This window comes from Nematolebias whitei, chromosome 17 (genome assembly GCF_014905685.2).
Source record: "Nematolebias whitei isolate Nwh7 chromosome 17, NemWhi1, whole genome shotgun sequence".
Lineage (NCBI taxonomy): Eukaryota > Metazoa > Chordata > Actinopteri > Cyprinodontiformes > Rivulidae > Nematolebias > Nematolebias whitei.
The window spans coordinates 3505841-3522557 of NC_056514.1; the positions used below are offsets into that span (position 1 = coordinate 3505841).

The following is a 16717-nucleotide window of genomic DNA, read 5'->3' on the forward strand; positions in this document are numbered from 1 at the left end:
TTGAACCAGGGACCTGCTCGCTGAGAGGCAGCAGCTCTACCAGTTGCGCCACCGTGCTGCCCGCAGGAAATACCATTGACTTTATTCAAAATTTTCTGGGGGAGGACCCCCACACCAATGTGCCCCCCCCCCCCCCCCACATTACAAATGCTTCTGATGCCAATGCTCCGGTGCTCTAACAGGCTGTCAGACTTGTCAGTCATAGTGCAGCATGACACGTTCCTTTACGTCTCAAATACCAAACATAAGGAAAACTGGACATTGAACATACAGCAGCAAGGTAAACGCTTCGTGAACCATCAACAATCAACACCTGAAAAATGATCTGAAGTTTATTTTGTAATCAGAAAAATGTCCCCTTTTACACTGAGGGACTAGACTGATTACTGAGACATAAAACATAGGGACAGGCAACAAAAAGCTGCAAAGGTAATGATTAAGAAACATTTTGCCACTCAATAATTAGCAACATTTCAGCTGGGTGTAAAAGGAGCGAGGATGTAGAACTGGGCAGAGGGTTAACGATCTGCAATTAAAACATCTCATCAGTTGAAAACTTCTGGTGCATCTTGAAACAAAAACCTGGCAAAGAGTACCCAAGACTAAAAAAGTCCATGCTCAATAATCCAGGTATACAATCCAACAATTTTCAGTCAGGTCATCTGGACAGTTTCTTTTTTTGTGCTGAAACGTTTCACCTTCCATCCAGAAGGCTTCATCAGTCAAGGAAACACACAACAACACTGATTCTTCCTCCAAACAGCTTACTCCAAAGTGGAACAAGCCAGTTATGTTGGTGCTAAGATGGTGTCTTTGGCACCCAAGACTGTTGAACTGCTAGAAAAGTTGCCTGTCCCAATGTTTTTATGTGTTGCTGCTGTCAAATTCAAAATCACATAATTTTCCACTAAAATTGCATTTTATTAATTTCAACATTTGATCTGTTTAATATGTTTCATTGTGAATAGAATATGGGTTTATGAGATTCACAAATCATTACATTGTTTTTATTCATACTTTACTCAATGCCCTACCTTTAAAAAAAACAAAACAACTAAGGTTGTATTTGTTAGCTCCACTCAACGACACGTTCATTTGGAGTTATTTAAATGTAGTTAGGAGCCAAAAATAATAAACAATAACTTCCTATTTAGTGAACAACTTATTAAATGGTCTAATCCCGACATTTTGACGAGTTCATTACTGACCTATTTAGAAAAAATGTTAGTAACGCCCAATACTGTTACAGCTACGGTTGTTGTAACTTGCTGATCTTAGATAAGAAGCTGAGAGTAGCTTCACGTCTAGAAGCCTATTCACAGTTTACGCTCTATCTAATCACCACTGCATTAACTGAAGCAAGCACGGAGATGAGTTCTGAGGAGCTCTGCAGTCCTTCTGGCAACAAACCGGTTTCATGGGTACAAAGCCAACCAGTGTCTTTCACAGAGAACCTATTACATTATTCAGTAAAGTTAGAAAATGTTTTAAATATCCATCTTATTATCACCACTGTGGTTTTGCAAAAACACCAATATTAAGTAATTACAGAATTGCACACTCGCTCTCACTAATGTTCTGTCTCATCCTCTCAGAGAAATAGTGGTTATTGTTTATGGTGACGCAGTGTTTTGTTACAGCGGTGTCTTCTCTCAGAACATGGTGCATCTCTTCCCCCTCTTCTTCACTGGTGGGGGGCAGAGCACGGCTCGGATGGCCTCGTCAAATACAGTCTTCAGCCCTCGCTGGGTCAACGCAGAGCACTCCAAGTACTTCACAGCACCTGGGGACCAAAAGATACTACGATGACAGAAGCTCTCTGTGACAGCTCTGACTAATGGTGGATCTTGTCATTTAGGTCAAATTGAAACTATTTTCTCAAACCGAGGTTATGAAAATCACTTCTGAATTGAGACTGAGGGCTACAGTCCTGAATGCTCAGCGTTAATGATGCCATTTACAAGAAGCTAAAGACCAAACATTCCTTGAAGGAATGCCCAAACTCAAGCCAGAGTTTTAAACAAAGATCATCTTTAACAAGCGGTACGCCGATGTCCCCCATCGCTGAGGGATTTGAACAGTGAATGTTTGTCGTTTTCAAGACTATTTAAGACTCGGACTGAACTGAGCAGTGAATCTAAGTAAACCTGAATGCTTTTGGTGAAAGATATTAAAGTGGGTAGGAGTTACACTGTGGAGGAGAACAGAAGTAGACGTTCTTTGCAGCACAGTGTGATGGATTCTGGTGGGTGGAGGACGCTGATTAACCACCACCAGGTGCAATGGTGGAGCTACGGGGTGGCCAGTGGTGGCTTTGGACACACAACCTTTGGCCACCCATTCTTTTGAGGAAACTATACTCATAAGCAATATAACACAAGGAAGCATAGTTTCTTCAAATGGTTGGGGTGGTCGGTTCACACATATAAAACATAAACAATGTGCCAAGTCAACACATTGCTGATTTTTGAAGTTTTTAAGCCACAAGGTCACATATGTACAGGTATGGTGGAAGCCATCTTGGATGTTGATGTGGCAACATTATTTCTAACGGTAACCATTTTTTTTTAGCCATTTTGATCAAACCTTGAAAATAAAAGTTACAGGAGTCCCTTGATACTTCGCGTTTTGACTTTTGCGGACTCACTCTTTCGCAGGCTTTCAATGTAAGACTGTACATGACACACAACTTGCTGATTGATGGAAGGTGACCATCACTCTGGTATCCGCCTCACTGAAGCTCCTAAAGCAGTGATGGGCAAAGACAGACCCCACCCCTCCTTTCTTTTTCTGAGGCTGTCAACCCCCTCGGGATGCTTCTCCCCCTTCGCATCTGAACCAGGACCCGGCAGGTGGTTCCGTGTGGTCGAGGGAAAATTGAAGTCCTTCCCCGGCCCGCTGGAGGGGAGGGAGACTAGCCAGAAGGAGAGCCGGCCGAGGAGAGGCCGTACGGGGCGGCCGAGCTCCTGCCTGGACGTGAGAGAGTTCCGGGGGATTGGGGTGGGGGGCAGACAGCTGAGAGAGCTGGCCTCACCAAAGTGAGTGGCATGGATTGTTTATTTAAAATAATCAAGCACGACCCGATCAGTCTGTCTGCTCTCTTTCGCTGTACTCTTTTAGAGCATTTAGAGAGTTAAGAGCATTGTTAAGAACATTGCAAGAGTGTGGAAAGGTTTACAAACCCTTAAAATATATATAAATACTCAAATTAATACTAAGATAAATATAATGTCCCTACGTCGTGGATTTTCACTTATTGCTGAGGCATCTGGAACGTCACCCCCACTGTAAGTGAGGGACTACCATACGAGCAGAATGGTGTAATACTGAGTTGTGACTCTGAACTACTACGACATGAAAGCGTAGCTCTGTATCTGTAAAAAGGACAGTGTTATAACAATTTTTATCTTGGCCTATATTTATTAGCTGTGGTGGCCATCTTCATTGGACTGTGGCTGAGTGGTTAGAGCAGTCGTCCTCCAATGCAAGAGTTGGGGGTTCAAATCCACCAGCAGTCACATGCCCAAGTGTCCCTGGGCAAGACACTGAACCCCTCATAGCCTCTGATGTGTGTCCCATCAGTGTATGAATTTGATCTAAAGCTCTGATTAGTCTCTTTAGAATGAATTGTTCAATTATCTTTGTAGAGATCTAGTATAGAGCTGTATGAATGGGTAAATGAGGCACAGATTGTTGTAAAGTGCTTCGAGTATCTTGAGCAGATAGAAAGGAGCTGTATGAGTACAGTCCATTTACAATCTGTACAGTGGTTTATGACATATTTTGCTAATAGACAAACACGGTTGACTCCAAGAGCGAACTCCAAAGTTTGGAGCAAAGATCTCACACCAGAAGCACTTGAAGTACATGTTGTGAATGACTCTCAGCAACTACCCAACTCCTTGGCTCAGTGCTTGTAAAAATGAGTTATATCACTGTTGTGCATTCTAAGCTCAGTTGGCCTTGGTAGCCATCTTGAATTGAGTTGGCTCCAAAGGATTATCACTTGTAAAGTTATAACTAATGATTATTTCCTGAAAGTTTCTTTAAAAACAGTTCAGTAGCACACAAGTTTTCTTGTAAACAGACAGAGCTGGCTTCATATAGTTATGGCAAACGTTCTCACAGTTTGATACTGCTCAGAATAAGCATTGGGGATCAGGTTCAGCTACTACCACACCAAATCTTAGGTCATTATCTGTAAAACTGTTATAGCAAACTTTGTGTTTTCTAAGACCAGTTGACTGTGGCGGCCATTTGAACAGGGTTTATTGCAAAAGGTAACCAGTTGTAGATGCACATTTAAGGATTACTTTCTGCAATTTACTTTAAAAGCCCTTTAATGGTTCTTGAGATATTTTGCTAACAGACAGACAGAGATAAAAACGGACTAAAAACATGTTTAGAGGCATGTTTACAGGCACACACACAGCCTCACCAATCTCTCTGGCCATAGCCAGACCCTGAGGATAGGTGATAGGGGACAGCTTCTTGTCCCGCAGCCTCTCAATGGTGTCCTTGTCATCTCGCAGATCCAGTTTTGTTCCCACCAAGATGATGGGTGTGTTGGGACAATGGTGTCTCACCTCAGGATACCACTTACACACCACACACACACACACACACACAGCACGTATGAATAAACGAAAGACAATGCCAGTGGAAGAGGGGGAAAAAACAGAAGTTAGATTATCGCAGAAGCAGAACATACTGCACCTTCTCCCAGTGTTTCCCCTACCATTATACAAGCGGGGTGCCCCACCCCGTCAACGGAACTGAGCACCCCGCCTACCAAACCTAATTCCCCCCCCACCCGGCACTGATATAGCACTAAGCTAGCAGTGCAAAATACAGGCTCTCTAGCTAAAAAGCTAAATGTGCCTCTTCCCTCATGCTGAACAACCCCTGCCCCCGCTCAAAAACTGTTGGTACAAGCTGCGCTCAGACATGTCTCCATCCCTCCCCATCAACAAAAATCATGGATGAGATGAGCACCCCTCCATGGCAAGCTAACTAGGAGAAACATTGTTTCCTGTTGCTAAAAAGCAGAATTGAAGTTGTGGCTACATTTAAAAAAGTTTTTCAATAATCTTAGAACATAAGTACAGATTTTTGGCAAAATGACCTCCGATCACATTCCACATCAAGCAATGAGAAGATCCTGTCACACCAGAAACACAGAGACTCTGCACGGGGATGCCAGGACCTGGTTTACAGCGTGATTTCATCTGAGAGCATCTCATGATGCTCAGCAGACCAAACCACAGCCGGCCCTCCAGCTTCCTCTACAGAGTGTCAGAACTCCTTCAGGCCTCGTCCTACAATGTCTCTTTGTCCTCCGTCCTCAGGAGGCTCCGTTAAGATCCAGAGCATTCTAAGACGAGGACTGAGCGGGCAGAGCAGGTGTGCCACAAACCAGGTGGAGCCATAGATGTGCCTCGTAGTGGTCAGACTCGGCGTGGAGGGGAACAAAGAGGGAGGGGGTGGGTGGTCAGTCAGCGTACTGACCTTAGCTCGGACGTTCTCAAAGGAGGCCGGACTGACCAGGGAGAAGCATATCAAGAACACATCCTGGGAGAAAATCAGAGAAATGACTAGTTGAGAATCAAATCTTTGTGTGTGTCTGTTTCTCTGTGTGTGTATAAATTCTACTTATTGTTTTATTACAGTTTTCTGAACTAGATCACGTTTTAGCAGGATCTCTACCAGACTGTAACCTCTAAATAATAGAAATAAAGTTAAAAAAGAATAAACTATTGCCTTTAATGTAAACTAATGGTGAAAGAATAAAAATCAAATCAAAGAGTATGCACTGATCCACTATTCCCCTTTCACATTTTCACTTCCTGGTCTGCAGCCTTCATACATCTCCTCCTACATGTCTCTGTGTGAGTGCAGCTACAGCGTGCGCTCTCAGGACATCATTACCTGCAGTGTTCCCTCAGTGAGGACTGAACTAGACAAAAGGGCCTTCTCCTACTCCGCTCCTGTTTCCTGGAATATCTTGTAAAAAGATCTGAAGCTCTCGACCTTTGACCTCTCTAAGTGTCTTTAAGAATCTGTTGGACTCCTGGCAGGGACCAATGCAGACATGTTCCTGTTTTTAGTTTTCTACATTCACCTTATGATCTAGCTGTTTTTTTGCTATTTTTGCCATCTTATTTTAATTTGTTTAAAAAAAAATTTGCATGTGTCTTTTATGATTGTCCATTGTGTCATCATTCTTTGTTGAAATCAGGTCTCTCTTGTAAATGAGTCCTCGAGGCTCAATGGGATTAAGCTGTCTAAATAAAGGTTGAATGAATGAATGTAACATCACCATGTCTATTAAAGTTGGGTGATATGCTAATCATTTTCAACAGCTGACCATCACCTCAACAACTGGCAAGCTGTTCACACAGATGTTTGTGCTGACGGGACGAGGCTAGTCCCTTCTGTCTGATCCTGTTTGTGGTGTTCATGGACAAGATCTCTACGTGCAGGGTCTATTTTGGGGACAGCGAGATCTCATTTATTCTCTTTGCAGATGCTGTGATTCTACTGGCCTCTTCAAGTCATGGCCTTCGGTGTGCACTGTGCACTGTGGCAGTTCACAGCCAGTGTAAGGAGGCTCCTCTAAAGCCAATATCCCACTGGGCTGCAATTTCTGGAGAGAACCCTTGGGTCAAGGGGTTGCCAGCTCGAATCCCCTGACAGTTACAACAAAATTTGTGTGGTAAAGGAAAAGATCCCACATCTGCTTCCACCCTCATTTGCCTTTAGTAATGCCTTTAACAGCCCCCCATCTACTCCCCCAGGCACCCTATATGGCAACCCTCTGCTCCACACACGGGCTCGGTGGTTGCGTCAGGAGGGGCATGCAGTGTAAAACAATTGCCAAATCTTCATGTGAGTTCCAAGTTTGCTTGTTATGGCAACCCCTGAGAAAGGTAACAGCACGCCCACCCAAAAAAGTTGGCAACTCCGAATTGCGAGAAAATTGCTAAAGAATAGGTAGGAGTTATTTTGCTTGTGTAAAAGGTTGGGTATGCGTTCCGTTTTTTGTATTACTTAACGTATAGTTCTATTAAATAAATTACTTGGGGGTGAGGTGGGACATCAGGTTTTTTTTGTTCTTTTTTTAGTATTTTCATCTATGGCCACAACCAAAGGTTATAGGACAGTAATCCTGATTGAGTCTTACATTTTATATGCCCCTCAGTTTAAATAAAGTGGGAAAAAATTGTCTTTAAAAAAAGTGATGGACAAAGTCATGTCCTATAAGTTTGTTGCCTGACCCTAACATTGATGTTTTGTGAAAGACTCCCTTTGTTGTCCTTGAAACTCAGCGTTGCACCTTGTGTCTGAACTATGGGACAACATTTGGATTGTGTTTTTCCCCATGACAGAGCAGAGGAATGCGAATACCGTCTGTGGGTAAGACAATGGTCTGAGTCTGTCATAGTCCTCTTGTCCTGCTGTATCCCAAAGGCCCAAGTTCACTGGCTTCCCATCCACCATTACATTGGCAGAATAGTTGTCAAAGCTGTGGGAAAGAGGATACACATCACCACATAAAGAGAGTTAGAAGTACAAACCATTAAACAGAAATATATATTTGGACAATGAAATGAGCTCAACCTTATATATATATATATATATATATAAATACACAGCCAAAGAGAAATCAGATCTTCTAAATTGTTTGAAAAATAAGATAATCATATTTTAAAGGAGTAGAGTTTTGTGTAACAGTTAAAAATCATTTATACCATGCCTGTTGTAGATAACTCTTTGAACAATCTCACTTTCAAGAAATAAAGTTCAATCCTGACAGGACTGAAGCTTAGACCAAAGTGGATTGTGCAATCTAAAAAAACTCCAGCCTCAAAGATCTCAGTGATTCACACAAGCACTTCTTTAAAAATCTTTATACTGCAGTCAGTTTCACATTACACAGTTTATTTATTTATTTATTTATTTATGTTATTTGTGGTTATTTATAAATGTAAATAGTGCCAGCAGTAGCAATACATAGCACTTCTGGGGCATCTAGGGGACCACTGGTATAAAGGTTGAAATAATAACATTTATACAAACTACCCTGAAACTTTGAAGACTGGAACTGTTTTAAAATGGCAGCAGTACATTTTGGAAGTGGGTCCATTGGGACAAGTCAATATTTGTTTGTCAATATGACCAACATAGATCTATGTCCATCTTAAAACAGCTACAGTTCCAATCTTCAATATAATATCATTGAATAATAACATGGTTTATACAAACAGTATCATTTCCACATCCACAGTAGTGGTCAACAGATTTGGGTCTCTCTACGGCCGACGCCAGTCTTTAGAAATCAGGAGGAAATTCAACATGCAACTGCAAAGATCTCCTTGTTGTTCTTACTGAAGATCCTCAGGATGATATAAATGGTAATTATACAATAATAAAGAGTTCAGAGTACCAGGAGATGAACAAACTGGACAACAGATGATGTAAAAATGTAAGTGGTTAGATTTTAGTGAGTGTAGCTGGCGACGGGAGAAGGGAGGACCTACAGGATGATAGATGGTGAGTTCAAGGTTTCCAGTAAGCTGACAAAATTATCACAACTTGTTTGTTTTATGAAGTGGGTTATATTGACATAATCTTCTTTTCCAGGTCCTGGTGGATAATGGAAGGATTCCAAAATTCAAGGTTCAAGGAGAGGATCTCAGGTAAGTGATGGTAGGCCAGGCAGATGTTGGAATGACACAAATAATCTGCTCAAGAAGTGAATTGTGGGGGGTGGTGACGCGGGGGTTGGAGAGGGTGGGCCTGTGGTCGGAAGATCGCCAGTTCGGGCCCCGGTGCCGACGGCAATGGGGATGTGGGTGGGGTGGGTGGAGCCCCCACACCTGCCCCCGCCCCCGTTCGTCCCACTCTGGGCCCTTAACCCCCACCATCTGCTCCTCCGGGTGTCCTAGATATCAGCTCTCTGCTCCACACAGAGGCTGTGGTAGCTCGGTGTCTGTGGTTGCATCAGGAAGGACATCTGGCGTAAAAATAACTGCCAAGTCTTCGTGCGACTTAGTTCGATGTGGCGATCCCTGAAGAAGGAGCAGCTGAAAGAAGAAAGAAAGCTCTGGGATGGTTGACTGATCATCACCATGTGGTAATCAACGGTCCAATGAAGACTTGTAGTCCAACTCAGCCATAAGTAAGAGACAGTGATTATCTGTAGTGGAGACAGACGTGGGCTCTCAGCTCTGCCCACTCCCCAGCTCCTGTAAAAGGTGGTTAATGGAAGAAAGCAACAACCAGACAGAACACTAACACAGGACGTGTCTCTGGTCTCTGCTGGGCCTACTTGATGAGGGCTGACGTTTGACTTGCCCAGAAGAGATCAGCAGAAATGAGGACACCAAGGAATTTGAAGATGTGGACCCTCTCCGTTCACCATTGATGCAGAAGAGGGCTGGGTCAGTTTTTTTGTTTCCTGAAGCCCAGGACTTCTTTGTTTGTGTGGTGTTCAACACCAAACTATTCAATAAACACCAGGCTGTTGACTTCAAGACTGTTTGTTGCCTCACCCACTCCTGAAGAATGGTCCGGCCACTGTGGTGTTGTCAGCAAATTTGACAATGGCGTTGTTTTTATGGGCTACACTGCAGTGATGCAGACAGCTGGGACAGCGCAGGAGGCGACTCAGCCCTGAGGAGAATCAGTGCTCACAGGACAAATCTCACAGTTTGAGGCCAAATGATGAAAAAAAAAAGAAATCCATTATTTAGACATTTGTAAACAGGAGCTCCAGTCTGGTGATCAAAAAGTCTGAGATAATTGTGTTAATGCCACAATTATAATAATGCTATAATCCCCAAACAACATCCTCACATAACTGTGCTGCTGTTCCATGTTATTCAGCAGGACATGGTGTTTTCAGTCGCTTGATATGTGAACTGGTATGGGTTGATCTGCTGAAGAAGAAGTCTCTCACTTTATATTTTTGGGTGTAAGAGCAACAATAAGGTGATAGTCGTTACAGTTGATTGCAGGAGATGTCTTTGTCACCAGGATGATTCTGGCAGACTTCAGGCAGGGGGAGAAACTGCTTGTGCCAGTGACCGATTGAAAATCCTGGTGAGGATGGGAGCGACCTAATGTGTGCATGTCTTGAGAACCTTGCCAGGTACTCTATTTGGGCCAGCAGCCTTTCTGGGGTTCACTGCATCCAACTCATGTCATGCTCCCTTACAGTGAGCGGACGGATGTTGGAACCTGGTGAAGCAGAGGGCCACACTCAGGTCACCTGTTCTCATGTCACAGCCTGTGTAGTTTGTGATGTTCTGTAGGCTCTGCCCCACCCCCATGGGTTATTACTGAAAATATAAACCTCTAGTCTTATAGCTTTCTGAATTTCACTTATCAGGTCAGCTCGAGCAGCACTGTAAAGAAAAAAACACAATAAACCGTCTTGATGAACCGACTGAACATTGATTGATTTTTACCTGGATTATTGAGCATGGACTTTGGAACACTATAGAGCTCTATCACTCCACCTGACAGCAGTGTTGCAAGCCATGGGGCATCTGCAGACCTGGCTGGTCATCCAAATGTTTTCGTTTGGGGAAAACCTGAATGTAAATGGTAAATGGACTGTACTTATACAGCTCCTTTCTATCTTATTTCAAGATACTCAAAGCTCTTTACAACAATCTGTGCCTCATTTACCCATTCATACAGCTCTATACTAGATCTCTACAAAGATAATTGAACAAATCATTCTAAAAAGACTAATCAGTGATTTATCACATTCATACACTGATGGGACACACATCAGAGGCAACGAGGGGTTCAGTGTCTTGCCCAGAGACACTTCGGCATGTGACTGCTGGTGGATTCGAACCCCCAACTCTTGCATTGGAGGACGACTGCTCTAACCACTCAGCCACAGCTGCCGAATGTAGGGCGGAACGGTGGCACAGATAGCAGAGCTGTTGCCTCTCAGCGAGAAGGTCACTGGTTTAAATCCCGATCTAGGTCTTTTCTGTGTGGAATTTGCATGTTCTCTCTGTGCATGCATGCTTTTTCTCCATATTCTACGATTTCATCCCACAGACCAAAAACATGCATGTTAGACTGATTGGTAACTCTAAATTGTCCCTAGGTGAGAGAGTGAATGGTTGTTTGTCTCTATGTGTCCCTGTGATGGACTGGAGACCTGTCCAGGTGTCCCCACCTGTCACACAGTGACTGCTGGACATGAACACCAGTGACCCCCGTGACCCAAAAAGGAAGAAGTGGGTAAAGATGATGGATGGAAGGATGGAAAACCTGAATGTTTTTATCCACTGTCACTTTTTCAATGCAGAACTTAACATAGTCCAGTAGAGTCCATGTATATAATGTATTTCCATGTCCTCATGTACAAATAAGCTCCCATTTGAGTGAATACATTCCTGTGGTTCAGAGTGCATTTTAGATGCAACAGTCTTTGTGACAGGCCTGTTTCTCCATCTGAAGGAAGGATACATGTCTGGCTGGCCAATATGTACTTTCATTTAACTTAAATATGATATTATGTACAGTATTCAACAACACTTTGAGGAACTTGCAAACAAAATTAATATAAAGAAAAACAGTCTTGCTGAAAATTTTAAACTGTGGGCAACAATTAGCTGGTTTTAACAGATGCTGCTGCAGCTTCATCTTCCTTCTTTGCAACTGATTAAATACACAGTGGTATGACTAATTGCATTTTTTTAAAGTGGTAAATTTCAGTCCCATGAATTGTTCAGCCAATTGATTGTTCTACCATTACTCAATGCCAGAATAATATTCTGCATTTAATTTGGCAGTAATATTGTGATTTCTGCAAGTTGTGACGCCCCAGAAGCCCCCAAAATGCAACAAGTCACAGCTGTTGCTACTTCAGCTTGTAATTTTTATTTATTTAACCTTAATTTATCCAGGTAGTCTCATTGAGTCACGAGAACTCATTTTCAAGAGAGACCTGTTTTGGGAGCAGCTGGGGGTTAAGGGCCTTGCTCAAGGGCCCAGAGTGGGGCGAATGAGAGTGGAGGCAGGTGTGGGTGCTTCACTTTTCCACCCACATTTTGATGTTATCAGTCCGGGGAGTTGAACCAGCAACCTTCCAATCATAGGTTCACCTTCTCTATCCTCTGTTCCACCACTCTCCAACCAAATATCCATAGAAATATACCATTATGCAAAAACGTAATGTAATACAAAACAGATGTCAGTGTAAAGGCTTATGGCGTGTGTTCATATGAGTCACTGGAATATTTTGGACCCTGGAGTTGTTTAAAGAAGGCAGCTGTCCACTTTGGTCTCTTGGCTACATGGTGTTAGCTTATCAGTCCTGTTGGATAGAAACCCTTAACTTTATTTCTTTAACTGAGGTCACCAGAAGCTATCTACGATTGGTTAAATAATTTTTAAAAGGTAACAAAGTCCATGCTCAATAATCCAGGTATATAATCTAACAATTTTCAGTCAGGTCATCCGGACAGTTTCTTTTTTTTGTGCTAAAATGTTTCACCTTCCATCCAGAAGGCTTCATCAGTCAAGGAAACACACAACACAAAACTGATTCTTCCCCCAACAGCTTACTCCAAAGTGGAACAAACCAGTTGTGTTGGTGCTAAGATGGTGTCTTTGGCACGCCCCCTCCTCTGGTGCCGGCCCTCTCCCTCGTCGACAGTCATGTCAAACTGGTTCAAAACCAACAAAGTCCATGCTCAATAATCCAGATTTGTTGCACTTTGGAGTAAGCTGTTGGGGGAAGAATCAGTTTTGTGTTGTGTATTTCCTTGACTGATGAAGCCTTCTGGATGGAAGGTGAAACGTTTCAGAAAAAAAAGAAAATGTCCAGATGACCTGACTGAAAAATGTTGGATTATTTAAAAGTGCTCCACAAAACCCCACTTCACAAGATCTGAAACGTCTTTTTAACACACTTTACAGACTTTTCAGGAGGATTTTCCTAAACATACACCCCACATCTTCAAATAAAAAATGTATTAACTTGTGAGCTGAAACCAGATTATTCACACAGATTTACTAATCCAGCTGTAACAAGAGCTTATAAAAGCACACATAAGCTTCTAGATTCATGTTTAGTTCAACATTTTAAGAAGTGCCCAGTTTATGTAAAAACATATTTATTTGTTTTGTTCAGGGTCTTAAAAACAACTAAAATGTGGGACTTCTGCTCTGTCAGCTCCCTGCAGCCTCATCTGAGAAGCACCTGAGGACCATCAGCTTGATGAGCAGGAGGAGCATAAAAGGCAGCAGAGGACGTCCAGTCAGTGCTGGAGCATTACCTGCCAAGAGTAGTTGTGTTCTAGCCTTTTACTGTGAACTTAACTAAAGATTAAGCAACTTTATATTCTTTGGGCTTTCAGTATAATCCCCGATGTCCTCCTGTCTCTGTGGACCTCAAGCTCTCCTGTGCCTCCTCAGCTGTCTCCACACCTTCCTACCACCTGCCTGCCTCCTGCCTGGAACCATTGGGTCACCTTTCCCCACAACTGACTCATATTCCTACCATAAGAAAGAGCAGCAGAAACATTATCACCCCTGCTGACAGATCATTAACCGTTCTCCTTGCTCTTCAGGGTTGCAGCTCCCTCCATGGCACAACTGATGTATTATCACACTGTAAACCTTCTCGGAGTCTTGGGACCTGTTCTCTTCAGTCCTGGTATCTGGGTATAGCTGCAATTGTTACACAAAACAAAACAACAAACAAAAACTAAACTAAAATGCAGAAAAAACTTTTGTAAACTAAGTCCATCCTCACTGCTTCCATAGGAGCTCAAGATGCACTCTGGTGTCACTGGGACATGGGAAGTTTAATCTACTGGAGTATGTTTGAAATGAAAATAGGCAGAGTTGGATCAGGTCTTTAACGATTACAACTTGTTCAAAATGTTCAAATGTTGAATGTTCAAAATTCAAGCAACAAGGCTGCAAGCATCTATGAGAGGAAATTGAAAATCTCACAAACTTTGTGAGACATTCTGGAGACTTCCTTGGGAATTCTGTTTACCAACTATTGGCCAGCAGTTGCTGGGAACCAGCACCTCCAAATCTGAGGCCATGGTCTCAGTCAGAAAAGGGTGGATTGCTCTCTTCAGGTCGAGGGTGAGGTTCTGCCTCAAGTGGAGGAATTCAAGTATCTCTGGGTTTTGTTCACGAGTGAGGGAAGAATGGAGTGTGACATTGACAGATGGATTGGTGCAGCATCTGCAGTATTGCGGACTCTGTGCCGGTCCATTGTGGTGAAGAGGGAGCTGAGCGGTAAGGCAAAGCTCTCTGTTTACCGGTCAGTCTACGTTCCTCCCCTCACCTCTGGTCATGAACTCTGGGTAGTGACAGAAAGAATGAGATCATGGATACAGGTGGTTCAAATGAGTTTCCTCTGCAGGGTAGCTGGACTCTCCCTTAGAGTTAAGGTGAGAAGTTCAGTTATCTGGAGAGACTCGGAGTAGAACCACTGCTCCTCCACATCGAGAGGAGCCAGGTGAGGTGCTTCGGGCATGTCCGACTGGGAGGAGACCCAGGACACACTGGAGAGACGGGTCTCTCAGTTGACCTGGGAACACCTTGGTGTCCTTCCTAGAAGAGCTGGAAGAGGCTGTGGAGAGAGATGTCTGGACCTCCCTGATCGAGCTGCTGCCTCCACGACCTCACTTTGGAACAAGAGGAAGATGATGGCTGGATGGATGGATGGCTGGATGGCTGGTTGGATGGCTGGATGGATGGATGGATGGCTGGATGTATGGATGTATGGATGTATGGATGGATGGATGGATGGATGGATGGATGGATGGATGGATGGATGTATGGATGGGTGGATGGATGTATGGATGGGTGGACGGACGGACGGACGGACGGACGGGTGGGTGGATGGATGTATGGATGGATGGATGGATGGATGGATGTATGGATGGGTGGATGGATGGATGGATGGATGGGTGGACGGACGGACGGATGGACGGACGGACGGATGGACGGACGGACGGACGGATGGATGGATGGATGGATTCGCTGCCCAGTAGAGTGATGTGACTGAATGTATAATTCATTAGAGTCAACATAATTTATTCACAATGACTCTTTAAATGACTGAGACACAGTTTGTGCTTTATGTAGCCAGAGTACATTTTTGTGAGCTAACTAGAGAAAACATTGGGACATTTCTGTAGCTTCAGAGTAAATCATGTAATAAATTAATTTACACTTTGAGCAGACCACAACAATGGTTATTTGTTGTGAGCCAACAACTAGTGTTCAAGAGTCGCAGCCTTGTGTTGCACCTTTTATAGCCAACAAACATCTGGATCCTTCTAGTATGAAGACATACCAAGACTAATTCCCACACGTTCATGGAGCCACAAACAAAATGGTGGAAACAAAGCGGATCAGAGTGCTCTAACGTTTGATGTGTGGAGATGAACATAGACAGAATGTTCAGTCACTGAGCTCAGCCTTTTGTTCCCAGACCCTTGTTGAATGAGAACTGTTTTATACTGCAGCTAAACCTCTGGTCTCTTTAGGTCTGAGAGATTCTTTGCTCAGGATTTTGTTTGCGGTGTGATGATGTATGCATTGAAATGAAATCATAATCATTTTATCGTTGCATAGCAGTCCTCTGAACTGTAATCAAAATGTGAATTGCCTACAGATTCCCACCTCTAATATCAGCACGCCTCATATTAACTGTCAAGCATGGTGATGGAGGGGTGATGATTTGGGCTTAAACTGCAGCCACAAGACCTGGACACCTTGCGCTCATCAAGTAGAATGTGAAATCCTATGTGGACCAAATAATTTACAAACTGGAGGCCATCGGTCTGAGCGCTGAAGTCAACAGGGTGCAACAGAACAATGACCCTGCAAACAATGACACAGCAGCTAATCTACAACAGAACGGCTCCAAAGGAAAACAGCCTAGGTCCAGTCAAAATCCAGAACCTCAATGTGACTGAACAGAAACAAACGTCTGCAAACCTCAATGAGCTGAAGCAACACTGTAAGAAGAGAAAACCAAAAGGCCTCCACAATCAAGTGAGACTCATTCAGTCCTACAAACCCACTGCTCAGCGTTAAAGCTGCTGAAGGTATTGGGCCATACTTAGTTTTAATTCTACTTCTGTTTCACTGCATTCTTGAAAAACTTGTTAAATAAATATGAACTTCCACAATGAACTTTACCAAGGAGAGATGTAGTCAGTAGGGGTGCACTGACTGCAGTTTTCTGGTCGATCACCAATTTCTAAAAAGTCTGACCTGCCGATTCAGATTTTGTTTGATAACTGTCAGGTGTTATAAAGTCACAATGCACCGTCCATTCTCCATCTTATTTTATAGAAAAACAGAGCCTGGAACAATATCCTGGAAACAATACAAACTTGTTTTAACTGGCCACGAGGTCGTGTTTCTGAAATATAAATGAAGTTCAGACAATTGTTGTTAAAACTAAAAAAATCAGTTTCTCATGCAAGTATCAGACGAATTCCCAAAATTAAGGAAATCAGGGCCGATTTATTGGTGCACCCCTAGACTAGTCAGATTATTTATGTAAAAGCATCCTCCTTTATTTTAGTAACTATTTAATGTTTCAGTGTTAATACATTGTGTCAGAGCACTCATTGTATGGTCATGGTGTGTGTGTGTGTGTGTGTGTGTGTGTGTGTGTGTGTGTGTGTGTGTGTGTGTGTGTGTG

The 16717-nt window shown here is 43.1% G+C and overlaps 1 protein-coding gene across 1 annotated transcript in view; it reads right to left on the reverse strand.

Moving 5' to 3' along the window:
- Positions 1-1506: 1506 nt before the first annotated feature.
- rac3b (Rac family small GTPase 3b) overlaps positions 1507-16717 on the reverse strand; it is a 24012-nt gene continuing 8801 nt past the window's right edge. The window contains exons 3-6 of the mRNA XM_037691204.1: positions 7408-7525; positions 5509-5571; positions 4439-4598; positions 1507-1783 (exon numbers count right to left, since the gene is read on the reverse strand). Coding sequence (XP_037547132.1) covers positions 1653-1783; positions 4439-4598; positions 5509-5571; positions 7408-7525 — 472 coding nt within the window. The 3' untranslated portion in view covers positions 1507-1652. The remainder of the gene's footprint in view (positions 1784-4438; positions 4599-5508; positions 5572-7407; positions 7526-16717) is intronic.